Raw genomic sequence first — 17,053 nt, 5'->3', positions numbered from 1 at the left:
CTATAGGTGAGTGTTATGTCTCCAAGCTCATCTTCAACACACACACACACACACACACACACACACACACACACACACACACACACACACACACACACACACACACACACACACACACAGAGAGAGATTGTTTGAAATAGATGGATGGAAAATAGGGAGAAGGGGCTCACTTGCGCTCCATCAGAAAACCAACATTTTCTTGGCGTGAGAGCCCTTATGGATTAGTGCAGGGAAGGTATAGTGGAGCTGACAGGCTAGGATTACTGAAGGTGTCATGCTACACTGGAACCTGAAGCCCATTAGACATATATCATGCTGCACAGACTGAGACAGTAGCAGTGGGCATCAACTGACGAGAAGGGGAGAGGAGAGGAGGTACAGTAGTACTTAGCAACGTTAGAGGCACTGAAGCATCATGTCTACAATCAATCCTCCAAACCCCAGTGATACCATTTTCACAAGCATTGCAAAATTCTCGTCATACACACTTTTATTGACACATTCGGTTTGGGGGTGAATAACTTCATTCAGCAAAGCACAAAAACATATTTTATTCCAGACAACAATTCTACATAACTTTGTTCCCTTTCCTGAGGAGACAAATGTACAATATGTGGCACCTATACTGTATGTGGATGGGGAAACGCGCACAGTCAAGAATGACTGAAGGGTAAAACAAACCAAAATGCTCTATCACCAGCTGTCTCTTTCTTTGTGTGCGTCCGTGCGTGTGTGTGTGTGTGTGAGAGAGAGTGTGAGTGTTTGTGTGCATGCGTGCGTGCGTGCCATCACAGCAAACTGCAGCAAGAAGTACCACAAAGGTGGCCTTGAGTAGTTGGTAGATATTTATACATCTGTCAGTCAATCAGAAATATGACAACCTACCAATGTCGAGAATGCAAGCTTTATAATCTAACAGATGTCACTGGTTATTCTACCAAAAATGCATTTTGAAATGTAATGTATTGTAATGTATGTTAATTTTTCATCAAAATAATGAAAAATGATGTCATCTACTGTATTTTATTTTACCAGGAAGTCTAACTGAGATGAGATGCTCAGAGGAGAGACTTGGACATGATTGCACCCATTAGAACTCTTTTCTCTAGAAAAACAACCACATGCCACATGTTACTTACTACATTTAATTAGTTTTACATTACGCTTCAAAAAAACAAAAAACCCAGTTATAAAACTGTATTTTGCATTACACCAATTTCCTGTAGCTTTCGATGTTGGCAGCACTGAACAATACAAGCTATAGAATGAAGGCTGACCTGAAGATCCTATCTTTGATAAGCCAACATGGGCTCTTAATTAACATTAAAAAAAGTTCACCCATCCCTTGGTCTATTTTTTAAATGCTTAACCAACCAGAGTCGTGACACTGGGGACAGAGAAGCGGGGCAGAGACAGAAGAGGTTGCCTGTCCATCACACAGCTAACAAACAGACACAGAGACTTGCATGATGACATCCACCCTTATGGCCAATTTAGAAAGTCCAGCTAACCTAACCTGCATGTCATTGGACTGTTGAAGCCGAAGTACCTGGAGGAACCCTAAAAGCAGAGGGACCACATGGAAAGTCCACAGCAAGCAGATATATTAGTTTTTTCTTCAACCCACACCTAACTGTGTCCATGAAAACAAATCCTGCAGTGACCTTCATTCAGGGACTCGATCTTTTAAAAGGATATAGCTGTTCTTCTTCAGAGAACACTGCTAATACAGTAATGTACAGCTGCTGACATTGTGTACCAACATAAGGCACAGATTTATTATATTTTATAGTCCTAGAATAGCACATGGACTTTAGATGTGCGCATACTGTCTGAAGTGACACAGATTGTATGGCAGGATTTGCACTTGAAAAGTCAAAGCAAACTGCGTGTAAATCTCTAAAGACTCTCAAGACTCTTAGGCACAGTGTGTAACAGGATACACTTTCCTTATCTATCATAGTAAAGAAATGCTTTTCAGTGTCTGGGGAGATGGTGTATGAATGGATACAGAATGAAAAGAGCATTACCACCTGTAATAAAACGAGAGATCTCCAAAGACTGATCACAACAGATTTTTTTTTTTTGTTTCTTCATTTGCTTTCATTTCATTCAATAGCTATTAGGTTTAGAGACATTATTTTAAAATAGACACGTTTCACTGTTTAGAATGAACTGGTTTGCATCCCCGAAGGGAAGAAGACAGATCATGTTCCTATTACAGAATACATGATGATGCAGCACCTGGAAACACTAAAGAATACCTATAGTCATTTTACGGTTCATTTTTTATTTGGAAAAATGATCCTTAAAATAACAAATTCATGAGGTATCCTTGTTCCAGTTCAACCCGAGAGTACCCGTGTCTTCAGGGGAATATGTTATAATTCAGCACATTTCAATGTATTGTAATGGCTGAAAGGGTGACTGCTGAATTGAAAGTAATTTCCGTAAAAGTCTGGTATGAAATTAAAAGAAAGAATGACTGCAGGGGTATATTCTTTGACAGAGGTTTTTCGAATTCAATCCAAGGACACACAAGCTGTTTGGTTTCCTTAAGATAAAGTGGGCAGGAGGAAAGGAAAGGAGATACATCAGAACTACTCTATAGCGATGGATGCTACCTTAACGATAAAATAATTAGAAGTCACGCTATGACAGGTACACACTGATAACTTTATGATTTATAAAATTTGCACTACAGTCAAATCTAACAAATTAAATTATCTGTCCAGGTACTCTGACTTCCCCCACAGTCCAAAAACATGCATGTGTCAGGTTAACTGGTAACAGTTGGCCATAGGTGTGAATGTGAGCGTGAATGGTTTCTGTCTAAGCTCTGCATTAGACGGGCGACCTGTCCGAGGTGTTTTGGCACCCCCGCCCCTGATCCTGAATAAAGTGAAAACATCCAAAAAAGAGAAAATATCTATTGAGCAACAGTTTCTGAAATACCAGACTTGCTGATGCCAGGTGTCAGAGGAGAATGGCTAGACTGCTTCATGTTGATAGGAACGCAAAAGTAACTCAAATAACCGTTTGACATGTCAAACCTTGAAGCAGATGGGCTAAAGCAGCCACGCGAGGCGCCACTCCTGTCAGCTAAGAATAGGAAACTGCGGCTAAAGCTCGCATGGGCTCAGAAGATTGGAAAAATGCTGCCTGGTCTGACAAGTCTCGATTTCTGCTGTGACATTCAGATGGTAGGGTCAGAATTTTGCATAAACAAAACTCAAATCATCTCCAGCTGGTTTCATGAATATGACAATAAGTTCACTGTATTCAAAGAACTCCCATGGCCACGACATCTCATCTCACATCACATACATGCAGGCGATGAATCGGCTACAAATGTGTCAATATGGACCAAAATCTCTCACGAATGTTTCCAGCACCCTGTTGAATTTGTGCCATGAAGAACTGAGGCAGTTCTGAATGCAAAAAAAAGGTCCAACCTGCTATTAGCAAATTGTTCCTAATGAAGTGGCCGGTGGGTTCATATTACATATTTTATTCTCTTTTTGTTTGGAACAAAACCCAATTCTTTTTCTTCCTTTAATTTCATAGCTCTTCTTAGTTAAATTATGCATTTACTATTCAGAGCATAAATTCGCTTAACAGGCAACACTGTTACTATCAGTGGCAAAGGCCAGTGTTTGTGTGTTTATGTGGAATATTCACACTTTTAGTCCTCAGCCTTCTTATTCAACTAAAAATTGAACACCTGCTGCTTTTGTAGTTCACTAATCAAAATGTACCTGTGATGAAACAGTATGTAGCATACGAGCGATTATTTTGCAATATAGATTTTTATTGGATGTCGGTTTAAATTACACCTCCCCGCTGGAGTCTCTCCTTTCCTCACTTCTCGTAACCCTGAGCGGTACTGCGGCATAGAGGGTGTGGGAGCAGCTGAGTAGACATTCCTGCGGGAGACACACCATTCTCCCCTCAGCAAGCAAACACTTCCAGCCTCGCAGGCCCACAGAAAGATACACATATGACAACCATTACCTTAAGTGGCTACTTGTCAGGCAAAATTACACCAGCACTGCGCACTTCAGAAATTATTACTTTTCTTGCTTAGTAAATCATTAGCTACTGGTGCAATCCGATATCAGGAGGCCTACTCTGAGAGTTTTAATCCCGAGGAAAGTCACATGCAATGCTGCTTCGGTTTTACCTGCTGCAAAAGTCCACAAACAGACAAGAAAATCAATTTGCTCTCTCTGTGTACGATTCCCCTCCGCCAGTCCTGAAAGCCATTTCTTCTGATTTGATTAATTTATTTAATTTGCTTCTGTGAAAATACTTTTATTACCCCTCGGTGGCAAGCAATAACTGCACCCCAAAAATAGAGGCCAATTAAAACGGTTCTGTGGAGGTCACATGAAGGGAAGGACACACAAGAAATGCACACGTTCTCTCTTCCTCTGACAGGCTCTCACAATAATTTCAGCCAGACTTCCAGCAAGTCTGAAAGCTCCTTCTTCAACACGGCAGCCTCTTAACTCATCTGCGCTAGATGTGACTCACCGTCTGATTAAAACTGTATATGTTTAGATGATGGGAGAGGAGAGGAAAACAACCCCAGTTTCCATTAGCCTAACGGGATAGAGTCTGGCTCTGACAAGAAGCCTGCCTGGAGAGAAAGCCCAGTAGAGGAGCTAATCCATTCAGCAGAAGCTAATGGGAGGGGAAGAGGGGTCCATTGTGATTTGAGGGATAGGTTAGTGCTGGCAGGCTGCTCATCACGGGTGATTATAGGAGGTGGAGCAGCGGGAGTGGACTCAGTGGGAGACTGAGAGGCGTGATTCGGATTCACCAGGCTAGTATAATAGAAGCAGTAATAAGAAGAGATACTGGTGTTGGAAATGAAGGGGAATGCACTAAATTCAGAGACAAACTGTGCAGAATATGGAGCAAATAGCAAGACGGAGTTAGTAATACAAAGAAGTGGAGATGATCGAATAAAAATAGGGAGAGACAGCTCCATCACTGCTAAGTTGCTTTTAATTGAGCGGTTCAGGTGAAATCCTGGATATTGACTTTGCGAGGTGCTTTCTGATGCACTGTATAGCAATGATGAAATCATTCTGACAGTTCCCCACCAAACATCAACAGCTCAAGTCATATCCTTATCCAGTGTTGACAATATATTTGACATAAACTACAATACACTCTCCAAGTGTGTATTGCAGGGTTTTTTTTTTTCCAGTTTGCCACAAGTCTAAAGAGAAACAGTGAAGATGGGAAAGATGCGTCAGTCACGGTGCCTTGAAACTACTTGACAGGAGGTGGAAGTGCAATGATCTAGCCGATACTATAATAGGATTTCCTTCAGGTGGAATTTTGACAAAAACGTGTAAGTAGTTGTGTCACGTAATAGCTGTGTTGCAAAAATGTTGCCTTGATGTCACAGTCAGACTTAAGCAGCTCTTGCTTTCTGCATCATGTCTTCTGGGGTTTCATTACCCTTTTTTTTCTGATTTTCTTTGCCACATCCTTTGGGGAAAACTGTTAAAAAAACAAAAAACTTTAGATCCAGTACAGAATGTTTCTCATTATTTAGAAACAATTGCGTGGTGCTTTTTCAGCAGGACGACAAACCGAGAACAAAGGAGGACCATACACAAATGAAGTCATAAACATGCACCACAGCTCTCCTAGTGCACAGACGCCACTTCAGCTCTTTTTTTCCCCCTCTGTGCTTCTTCTTCAGGTCTGTGCTGCCCGCAAGGAAACCAATTCTGATTGTACTGGCTTTTTACCAACTCAAGTTCAAAGGGACACTTGAATCTCATGTTAGCAAAACCTCCTTTTCACTGCTACTATCTCCAGAATCTGTGAAGATACACAAGTCCGTCGCTGAGATGCGTTTTCTTGGCAACCGAGAGGTTTTGTTTGGAGAGAAATACAAAGATGAGAGAGAAGATACGTGAATAATGGCCTGAAGAGAGGGATGAAAGGAGGGGGAGTATACTCACAGGCGATGCGGACATGAGCTTTGCGGCTCTTGGTGGTCCCAGCGGAGCTCCAGGCCACACACTGACACCAGAAATCCTCTGGCCCAAACAATTCCTCCACTTGCTGCCGAGTGATCTCTATGCTGGCCTCCCTCACGACCAAACCTGGGAAAAAGAACATAAAGGATTTTTTTTTAAATCATGGAGACGTGAAACAGTAAACAGAACAAAAAACAAAGAATTGGCCATGCAGGAAAATGACATTAATTTGAACACCAGAAAATATAAACAGATGGACAGCTGAAATGGTTAAAATAATGTGACATCATACACACCAAACCCAAACAATACATATTTGTGTCAGTCTGTCCTGATTCTAGAGCCAGAGCACTGAGCTGCTTGGGTCTGGGCCTTGTGGGGGAGGATTCTCGGCGTCATGGCTAACACAATCCTGTTTGCTAACTCCTCTGATTACTGCTCATCTGGGTGCCAGGGCCCAAACAAACAAATCATCCCCAAAACAAATGCCTCTACCCACAGCTGCCCCTCTAGAGCAGATTATGCTGCTACCATAGCGTGTGCACATCTCTGCATGTCTGTAAATGCCTATTTGTTGGAGCATTTGAGTTATGTACATGCAACCTAGGAACAGTCTATGCGTGTATAATGAGGCACACCGGCGTTTCTTGAAGATACAAGGACTTTCCCGTGCAATACAGTGCTTATTTCATTTCTCAGTCCATAATATTTTTTCTGACAGGATGGGACATTTAAGAGGACAATGATGCATTCAAAAAGGCTAGGTTGAGAAAAAAATGCATTTGCAACAGACTGCGTTTTGCAGACATCATGAGAATCTCAACAAGCATCCAAACTAAAACGAGAGCATGCTTGTAACTAATAGAAGTAAAGTATTCCATATGTATGGAGATGGTCCCTATAACTGCATTTGGATGCTGCTGGGCGCTGGAACATCTCGCATTTTGCATGGATCCACATTCAGCAGTCCTGCAACATGTGTGCAGATTTTTTAAAAAGAACTTTCACGCTGTGAATATCCCATGCCACCTCATCCCAACAGTGCTGCCCCATTAGGCTTAGATATGGGGTTTGTGTATCCTACTGGAAAGAAGTTAAGCTGATGTCATTTTCCTGGAACTCTCATGCTCATGTACCTGGTCAGCAATGATGTGAAAGTGGGACTATCAAATCGCTGCCAGTTGTTCTTGAATCGCCTTTTTGTATGCATTCCCCGCACCATTACACCATCAGCAGCTGCCTGTGCCATCAACACCATGTTGTTTGTATACCAAATTCAGGCCCTGACATCAGTTCCAAAACACTGGCTGTCATTTGTTTCCCCCCCAGTCATTAGTCATCGAGTTTTAGTGCCTTGCCCTGTAGAAAGGTTTGTTGTTAGCTGAGACGATGACTAACTGTTTGTTGAATTGGTAACAAATCTATTTTAACTCAGCACTTAAAGAGTGGTGCAAACTTTTGCTTTTTTTTCTATTTTTTTCTGCAAAAATGTTCAAATCTTTGGGTCATTTTAATCCTATTGTTGAACATTAGGTTGTCTGCAACAATCCCCTATCATTGTCTGTTAATTCAAAAAACCTAGTGTGGCTGGTGTCTCTTGACAGGGCACAAATTAAAAGGGCTGTACAGAGTGCATGCTAATTTAAACAGTGGGCTGTGGTGGAATTAATGATTAATGCCTGTGTTGACAAAAGACTACAACTGTTAGTCTGTAAGGGAGGGTTTCTTTTAAGTTAGAGATACTGTATTAAATGAATAAATTACCTATTTGCAACTTTCAGGGTAGGTATTGATAGGTACCAGTTTTGAATTTTGCACTTTTTGTTTTGCTACTGTACCATTCTCCAAGTCATAGCTGTCAAAATCATTTTACATCTTGGGTCGGACCAGTGAAGCTGCCCTTTCTTTCAATGTAAAGAAGTTTAACAACATCCCGAATGAATCTCTGAGACATCTTATCATAAGATAAAGAAGAGCAATTTCAACAGTACGTCTCAGTTTTCATACAAGATGAAGAAATGCTGCTCAAGTAAATGAAAAATCTGTCAGCATGACTCTTTGGACTTAAATTGTGAGAATGAATGTACAAAATTACTGAATATTTTCTGGTATCTCATTGCTCAGAGTGTTTTGTAATAATAAAACAGACCTTTTTTTTTTAAACCAAAGACCCATATAAAAAAATTTATAAGTATTTCTATAGCAGATGGTGAAAAAAAATGTTCCTGTCATGTCACTGTTTATCTCTATTACTTTGGTGTAGCGCGAATGGCCAGTGGGGGAGGTCTTACGAAAACACGGTTAAAAGTAAAAAATGTATGCCCTCCTTCACTTTTCCACAGCCTGATTGGGCCGATTCTGGCCCATGGCCATTATGTCCGACACCCCTGCTCTAGATAATCAAGTTTGGAGATTTCCACAAAAAATAAAAATAAAAAAAAATCACAAAGCAACAAAGCTTACAGTGTTTGGGCTAAGCCAATAAAGCAGAAAATATCATTATGTAGGTCTTACTGTATGTGTGCCTTATAGCAACCGCTGACAGTAGTACTGACTATTCTGTCAAACCATTATTGCTTTGTATTAGATGCAACTGTGTTATGTTGACAGATCTCCAAAAACAGCTCTGTGACATCTAAATCCAACATCTGCCAGAGCTCTAAACTGTATATCTGAGTGTATCTAACTTAGCCATTATGCTAAAAATATCTTTTTAACTAAGCTTACCTAAGAGACACCATGTGCTGTCAATGTGGCATCGCTATTATGTACAGTCTCAAAACTGTGTCATAGATCATTGACTCATCTGTGCTGCAATGTGCATTTAATCAGTGATCTAATCTCTGACTGACATCCAGCTCTTTGCAGCGTGAATCACTGCCAACTGATTCAGATGATAAGCTAATTTGCAACAATTTGTAAACTTAGTTTGTTATATGAAAACCGGAGAAGAAAAGAAAGAAGTAATCTGAATCAAGGCTCCTGGCTCAAATCAAACGTTGTGCCGAAACAACTCGGTTCAGTGTTACTTTAGTTTTACATATGTGCAGTCATCTCTGCCACTCATGTTAATGTAACAGCAGACTTTCTATCACTAATTATTATGTGAGAGATTATTGCCTGATAACTGCCTGAGACAGCATCTCAGGAGTGAATACTAATCCTGCTCTGCTGGTATGCCCATTAAAAACCATTATCTCTGTGTAAATCCTGAACCTTTTTCCTTAGATTATTAGAGCACAGCTCTGATTGGTTTATATGGTAGCTGTGTGACATTCTGGTTGAATGGAAAATGCAAAGAAAATGGATGGTTAAAAAACGAACATGCCATTTTATTTCAGGTTCAGTGAATTCACACAGCCTCCTTGTTCTGGCACAGAGCAAGCATAGTGACATCCCACACACTAGCTTACCTCTCATGTAAAATTTACACAGTGTGCCAGCAGGCAGGGGTACAGCCACGTCTATTGTGTCACCGTTTGCTTCGGCGTGTATGGCTTTCAACACATATGTGCGAGTGCCAAAGAGTGCGCCTCTGGTCGTCGCTACTTGATGCCAGTATGCTCGCCTGAGAGGATGTTTTGTTAGTTTGAGAATGTGATGATGGATGTGCTTTTGTGGGAGCATCACATCCAGTCTAGCAGAGGGAAAATCAATAGTGGAAACAGTAAGTAGATTCTCATAATTCTCAGAAGGTCTAAAACGTGCGCAAGAATCAGTCATTTGTTTTTTTTCTGTCAGCGCTGCAGACATAAAGGGCTCTACAGTGATCAATTATCCGCCTGATGTTGTTAGCATACTCTATACCATTAGAGAATCGAAGATGATGACGATGCCTGCAGTGGTTATCAGTCTCCTCTAAGAGTCATTCATGACTTCACGGGGATTACTAAACCTGGATTAAACTCTTCCTTTCCTGTGTTGCACTTCAAACACATCAGAAGAATCACCCTGATGGAAAAATCAGAGCTCTGAAACGAGCCCGCTGACCTCATCCAGTGACTTCATATGTGCTCAGCTAGAATTTCTAAGTCTGCTTTATATCAATACAATGATAACAAAATAAAACCGGCCATTCAATTTACAATCAAGGTGTGTAAACTGTGTCAGGGCCAGTGAGGCAGGGCTACTATCTTCCTAAGCCATTAATAACTGGCTAAATTAGGGGCTTCGTTTTGAGAGGATTCATTATTTATGTGGTTTTTAACATGAGCTAGCCTAGCAGCCTATTGTTAGCACCAGCAAACATTATTGATCAAACCAGCCAAGCAAAAAAAGGCGGCATTGGTCACTGAGGGAGAGATGGATGAGGTGGGAGGCATAAGTGCCCTGATATTCTTGTGAGATGAAGAGTGCATCTGTTGGATCTTTTAACTTATATCTCAGAGAAAGTGACAAGCTGTCTCCGGTGTACGTTACACTACCTGCACCTACTTATAATTAATTTGCTACTCATTTGCACAGATCAATGCACTCTCCACTCACAGAGACTATGAAGTGCCTTTAAAAATGCTACAATGTTTTGGGCCATGTTAAGCACCTACAAAATCTTCAAAAAGGTTTTGCATTCAATACCCAGTTATTTTGCTCGGGTGTTGTATCTGTCCAGGCTTACTTGCATGTCCTTTCTAGTTCTTTTTGCACCCAACAAACAAAATTAAGTCCTATAGAAGCAGTAAAGGTGCACTTACTTTGTCACAGGACTGCACAAAATGTTCTGTTCTGTAAAAATGTTCTTTTCACATGATTGTAGATGCGCACACGAGCCAATTTCTTTTGACCTCATATTCAGGGTGGGTAGATTACAATCTAGTATAGCATTTATTCAACTATTTCCTAGTTGACATCCCTTGTTTGATCATTTTACACAATACCACAGGAAAGGGTGTAACATAATCAGCAGAACATCACTCAGATATATTTATTGAAGCCATAATGTGCAATGATATTTTAGTAATGTAAGCTAGGTAGCTAATGCCTTGTTCTTACCTTTAAAATTATGAATGTTTTCTCAGTGGCTTTGGTTCTAAATGACCTGCCTTTCTTTGTGAAATGCCTGCACATAAAGTGAAGCTCACAGTGATAAAAACATTTCAGACAGTACTTTTTAATTCGCTTCTTCTAATGCACCTTTATCTACCAGATGGTCAGGAGAGTCTGTCGTCACATACGGCAGACAACTGAATAACCAATCACAGCAAAGCAGCCCTCCTGCTGATCCAATCTAGCACCAACCAATTTGAAATGGTTCATGGCCACATGTCAGAATGACGCTTCCTTCTGGCAACTGTGTAAATATAAGTTCCCTTTTTCTTTTGGACTATTTTTCCTTTGCACAGGCAAATGCACATGCTGTTTTACTTTTATAACTGGCTGCTGATCAAAAGAAACTCTTCAAATGGTCCCTTTATTCTGCATGTAATCACCTGCTCCTTACAAAAAGATCATGTACAATCATGCCACTTGTTGAGGTGTTAATCATTTTTATGCAGTGTATTATTTTTTTTAATGCTCATGTGCTACTTGTGGCTTACAGCACCTTAGATTCGTGGGAATAAAAAAACCTTTAGACGTTACATATACCTGAAGCCACTTCAGCACCAATGATGTAAGGCAGCAGGTAAGTTGGTTCATGCTGTGGTTAACACTGTACAGTGAATCAAGTCCTGTATTGCTGATTGCATTCCAGCTACTGATGACGCACACATTGTGCTTTCAGCCGGTAGGATTTCATGACGCAAACATCTTAAATTTTAAAATTAATGTCATTTGCGTTATTCAGTGCCTTTAAAAAGTATTCGCGACATTTACGTTTATATGTTTTACTGCCTCACAGGATTGAGTCAAAGCTGATTTGTAGCCTTTTTAACAGAAAAAAAGTCCTTTTTATAAGTAAAAGAGAGAGAGAGAAAGAGAGATGTGTTTTTGAGGAAAGCTTTTAGTTGGCAGAATTACAGCTGTGTAATTCTCTTTCCATTTCTTAGAGGCTGATGTTCCTGTACTCCAAAGCATGTTCAGTGACAGGAAAATTGTATCTTTTCCCTGACATGTGCTCATCAATCACATTTTTCCAAAGTTTTTTTCTGGGATGTCCCTGTGTTTTATTGTATGGTTTATGCTACAATACTGATCGAAGAAGGTGAAATCTTTTAAATAGAACCTAGTGTTATCTTTTTAACTATGTGCCCTTTAAAACCTTTGCACTATGTCTCTTCCCTTTGTTTGTGTATATTTGGGATAAAAGTCAAATATGTATACAGTGTTCCCCTGTATGTACACCACTGTGCAAAATTGCAAGGATAAAGAGTAAAATTTTAAGTTTTAACAATTAATTCAAACTTTGGTGAGAAGTAGAAAAAAAAAATCAGTATTCGGTGTGACCATATTCTGCCTTATAAAAAACAGCACTATTTCTCCATGTGCATAGTTTTTCAGCTTGTTAGGTGTGGTCTTTGCTTTGTTCTGTCTTCAGTCAGACTTGCCACACTTCTCTCTGTCTTCTTTGCTTGATGTAGCTAATCCCCGTGGCTCTGTTGTAGGACTATCTAAGGATAGATCGTTATGATTATGTCCACTGGGGCCAGATTTATTTCAAAATTCAAAGTCACTACCTGCAGAGGCTGCGACAGTGAGTTAAACTCCTGATCTTGGGATTCAGAAGCATTTGCTTCCTAAGCCACCGCCGTCTACACAACATCTGTGTTGGCAGAACAGGGTGATCTCTTCACAGAGCTTAAATGAGATTTAATTTGATACGACGTGCAAAATACCCTCAAAAGTCATGTGATATAATTTCAGACTTGTGTTTTGTGTTGATTACGGATACAGAAACACAATCACGGGCCAGAACTACACAGATTTAAAGCTGCAGCAGCACATTAGCACATTGTCTTCTTTCTTGTGAAGAAAGAAAAACAAATCAAGTGAGGCATCTAACAATGAATTTAATTGATTGTATTTAAAAGAAAAGTTGAATGGAATCCAGGAACACCTGTAATTTCTATCCTTTGTCTCATAAACATTTTTAATCTCGCAATCTCTTATTTTATGATCAGAACACCTTAACAGAGGTAAGACGAGAGAAAAAGAGAAAATCAAGATTTACTCGTACAGAGGAAGAGATCATATTTCTTTGGCCTACACTGTCGGTGTTATTGACCATGCTGGCCAGTTTCTATTGGTGCTTCCTTTTTGTCAATCTGGGGAAATCAGAGAGCAGTGGAGTGGGATGAGAAGGGTTACACACATCCACTGAGCTCTTGTGGTGTTGTGTGTGTTTGTGCTGGGTGCAAGAGCATAAATGAATGAATATCTTTGCAGTAAATAGCCTGTGGATATGGCTATGTAGAGTGGGTGCGTGTATGATGTGTGGGTTGTTTTCCATGTTGATGCTTTTAGCTAAAAACCTTCTGACATAAAGGCTAAGAGCCACTGATACCTCACCCTCTTCTTTGTCATAATCATAACTACGAAACACAAGCTCAGATCGGCGTATTCTACCTAAAGTACACTAGGTCACAAAATAAAAGTATTTCAGGTTGGAAAGCGTGTTGTTTTTCTTGTTTTTTTCCCAATACTCCTTTCATGTTTGTGCTCACTGCAAGAATCCTTTTGTCTGTGTATCTGCTTTTGTATCTTGTACCACTGCTGTAACACTTCTTTTGTATATGCTCTGGCTGTCATCTTTAACACTACTATATTTTTTTTTGCCCATACTGTATATTTCAGTAAAATGGAACTTCAGAGGTATTTTTTATTAAATGCCAAAGTTAAAACACGCTTTCCGATGTTCAAAGTGTATGCATATGTGTGTGAATTCACGTTTAAGTAAAGGAGAAACTATCTGTGTGTGTGTGTGTGTGTGTGTGTGCGCGTGTGTGTGTGTGTGTGTGTGTGTGTGTGTGTGTGGCAAAACAGTGGAATGAAAAGGGTAAATGCGATGTGATTGGTACCTGTGGGCGACAGAACGAACTCAATTTCCAATACAGCAGCTGAATGCAGCCAATCAGTGCTGGGCTGTTGTGTGTAATGGCTCTGGTGCCTTTGGGGACTGAATTCTTAAAAAACAACCGTACCGGAGCTTCACTACCATCACTTCCTCTTGATGCCCAACAAAACAGGTACGTAAACAGACATATCCCAAAAAGTTGATTCTGTTCATCTATGCGCAGCGTTTTCAGTGGAAGAAACGTTTCATCACTCACCCAAATGAACTCTTCAGTCTCAGCTGCATAATGACCGAAACTGGAACCACTGACTAACAACGAGGCACAAGCTCAGTTTAAAATGTAAATTGACAAGAACACTGATCAACAATCATGAGTACTATTCACAGAAAATTGGGAAATGACTGCAATCACAGCACTGAAAGATGTACCCTTTTCTTAGTTCAGAGATGGCCGTTCTCTTTTCACATATGCTGCTTCCTTGACTTCCCCGCTCAAACCACCTTTTCTCCCCCGACAAGGATGTGACAACATCATCGCTAAAGGAGTGACACCTGGTCTGTAGGGGTTCAGGCCCGACAAGGCAGCTCTTCTGTGTTGTGCCAAAAGTTGCTTGGTATCCCCAAATTACGGCAATCTTCTCAGCACTTAATCGCGTACACTGTTTTGCTCTTGTGCCAGAGGACCCAATCCTCGGGGCAGAACAATTTTTGGTGTACTGTAGGGTGTTTTCAGGTTTGAAAACCAGAAAAACATTGTGTTTTTGAGAAAAAAAATGCATCTCAGCTGTTGCTCAAACTCTTGACACATAAAGGATCACTAATGGTGATCTCCAGTGGTGATCATTTAAGCAGCAGTTATCCCAATTGAAAAGGGAACAACCATCTTGAACTGACGAGGGGGCCTACGAGTACATCTTTCCCCATGTTACAGTGCTGTGCAGCCATTCCCCAACTCTCTGTGAATGATCAGTGGCCAAGACAATTTGCATATTAACAATCAGGAAACTGAGCATGTGGCTCTTTGTTAGGCAATGGCGCTTGCTTCGGTCATTATTGCATCTGTGTTGTTTATGAAGTTGAGGAAACCTGCAGAAACTGAAGAGGTCACTTGAATGAGCGGCAAACTCTTTCTCCACTCCACAAACACTGTTTGAAAAGCTTTGTGGAATTTCCTTATCTGGATTATTGAGCAGGCACCAAAACAAAATATACACACTCAAATGCATAAACGCATGATTGTGATGGAAAGATGGTGCCAAATGAAAGATGCCACTCAGACTGTGAGGTAAGGTCAGCAGTTAAATATGCTGGACAATAAGATTTATAAGCAGAGATTCACATTGTGCGTATGTTTGTAAAGACACTTTTGTCAGAACTCATACTCATACACTTGCTTTTGGGAAAATATGAAAACATTATATTGTGATTCAAGGTTATGTTTTCAACTTTTTATCAGAACAACAATCTTCTACGAACCTTAACCAACTGCTTTGATTTTCTTAAACAATAATATGAAACCAAATCATATTTTAGCTGTCAGGATGCATTTCTGTGAAGAAAACAATTTTTATTAATGGTCTGTGCAGCATGATGTCTTCTAAAACAGAGTTGCTAGTCAGCACGTAGCCGATCTTTCTACTGACCAGAGTTCTCGTCAACCCTCTCCTCCACAGTGTGCTCCTTCTGGTGAACCCACTCGCTGTTGCACTTGAAGTAGATTTGGGTGGCAGGTGTGGCCTTGCAGTACAGGTTAACAGGCTTGTTCTTGACTATGTAGGCCTCCTCTGGTTCCATTAAAAATACGGGCAGCGGCTCTGGGGGGTCTGAGGGAAACGTTTCTGGCAGCTCACCGAGACCAATGAAGTCATCCTCAACTGTGAAGAGAGAAACAGAGGAAGAATGGTTAGAAGGAAAGAGAGGACGAAGTGGAGAACAGAAGCCAAAATCCCAAGACAGAAAGTGAGAGGACGGGATGGAAGAGCGGAAAGCAGACAAGAGACAGTGGGACAGTATTATAACCACAGCCTTTGCATGGGATTATCCATGTGCACAGCACACAGTGAAATCCCTATCATTTGATATTTTGGAATGTTTACACAAGTGTATTTTAGAGCGCAGGAAATTCTGTGATTCCTCTCCGGCAATAAGACTGCCTCCTCGGTCTAACCACAATCAGCTACTGCTGAGAAGCGAGCACGGCAGAGCCAATAATGAGAAGCAGAGTTCAGAGGTCGACTCCGAGGAACTGAAGTTATAAGCTGATCTATCCGTGTCTCCCATTTTCTCTCGCGTGCGGGCTCTTTGCTTTTGTCACTTACTCTCACACGGGCATACGAGCACGCACACATGCTCCAGATCTAATGACCTCAGGCTTCTGGCCCATTTTATGCCATTCCTCGGATACTTCTGCAGTAGACAGATATGCTTCCCTGTAATTACAAGTCCCTTTCATCTCCCTGTCTTAAATCACATACACACAACTGCATGTGCATGCACACACAAACATGGAGGGAAGAAAAAAAAAAGTGGCACAAATATATGGGTGTACACGCCCACCAAATGAGCCCGGCTAACTTTGTAACTCTTTGAAGAAGGAAGGATGAAGCCTATTGGCCATCCCATTTGTCACCTCCAGATCTGTTCTATTATTACCATCGAACCGGTAGACATTAATTATTCACAAGCGCGAAAGAAAGAAGGCAAAGTAATAGAGACAGAGCTACAGTGGGAAACATAAGGTGAGAGAGGGAGGAAGGAGGAACACTGGGAGACACTCAAAGTAACTCAGCCAGACAGACATGGATTGAGTCATTGAAAGAGAGTTGCAGCAGACAGACAGTAACATAGCACAGGAGGACAGAAACAGGAAGGCAGACTGTTCAGATAACAAAATACTTTATCAGCCCATCAGTAATTCTTCCATGTCCTTCTATCTACCCATTTCTCTGTCCTGTGTGGACATGCTGGAGCCTTGTTGTCTGACAGAGGTTGCCTCCTGGATGCTTTGAGAGCACTAAATAATGTCTTGGCTGAGCAGATATCTCCCCATGATGTCTCCCTAATGTTATCTCTCCCTCCATACCTGCCACAGATTGAAGCT

General features: G+C 40.9%; 1 protein-coding gene across 2 annotated transcripts in view; it reads right to left on the bottom strand.

Moving 5' to 3' along the window:
* Window positions 1-17,053, bottom strand: part of unc5cb (unc-5 netrin receptor Cb) — a 134,171-nt gene that overhangs the window by 52,875 nt on the left and 64,243 nt on the right. For both annotated transcript variants that reach the window (XM_063478526.1, XM_063478527.1), the window contains exons 2-3: window positions 15,597-15,827; window positions 5,988-6,131 (exon numbers count right to left, since the gene is read on the bottom strand). In XM_063478526.1, the coding sequence (XP_063334596.1) occupies window positions 5,988-6,131; window positions 15,597-15,827 (375 nt within the window). The remainder of the gene's footprint in view (window positions 1-5,987; window positions 6,132-15,596; window positions 15,828-17,053) is intronic.

The sequence above is a fragment of the Pelmatolapia mariae genome, linkage group LG7 (assembly GCF_036321145.2).
Source record: "Pelmatolapia mariae isolate MD_Pm_ZW linkage group LG7, Pm_UMD_F_2, whole genome shotgun sequence".
Taxonomy (NCBI): Eukaryota; Metazoa; Chordata; class Actinopteri; order Cichliformes; family Cichlidae; genus Pelmatolapia; species Pelmatolapia mariae.
Note: the sequence above shows the minus strand (reverse complement) of the source record. Positions and strands in the feature narration are given on the sequence as shown.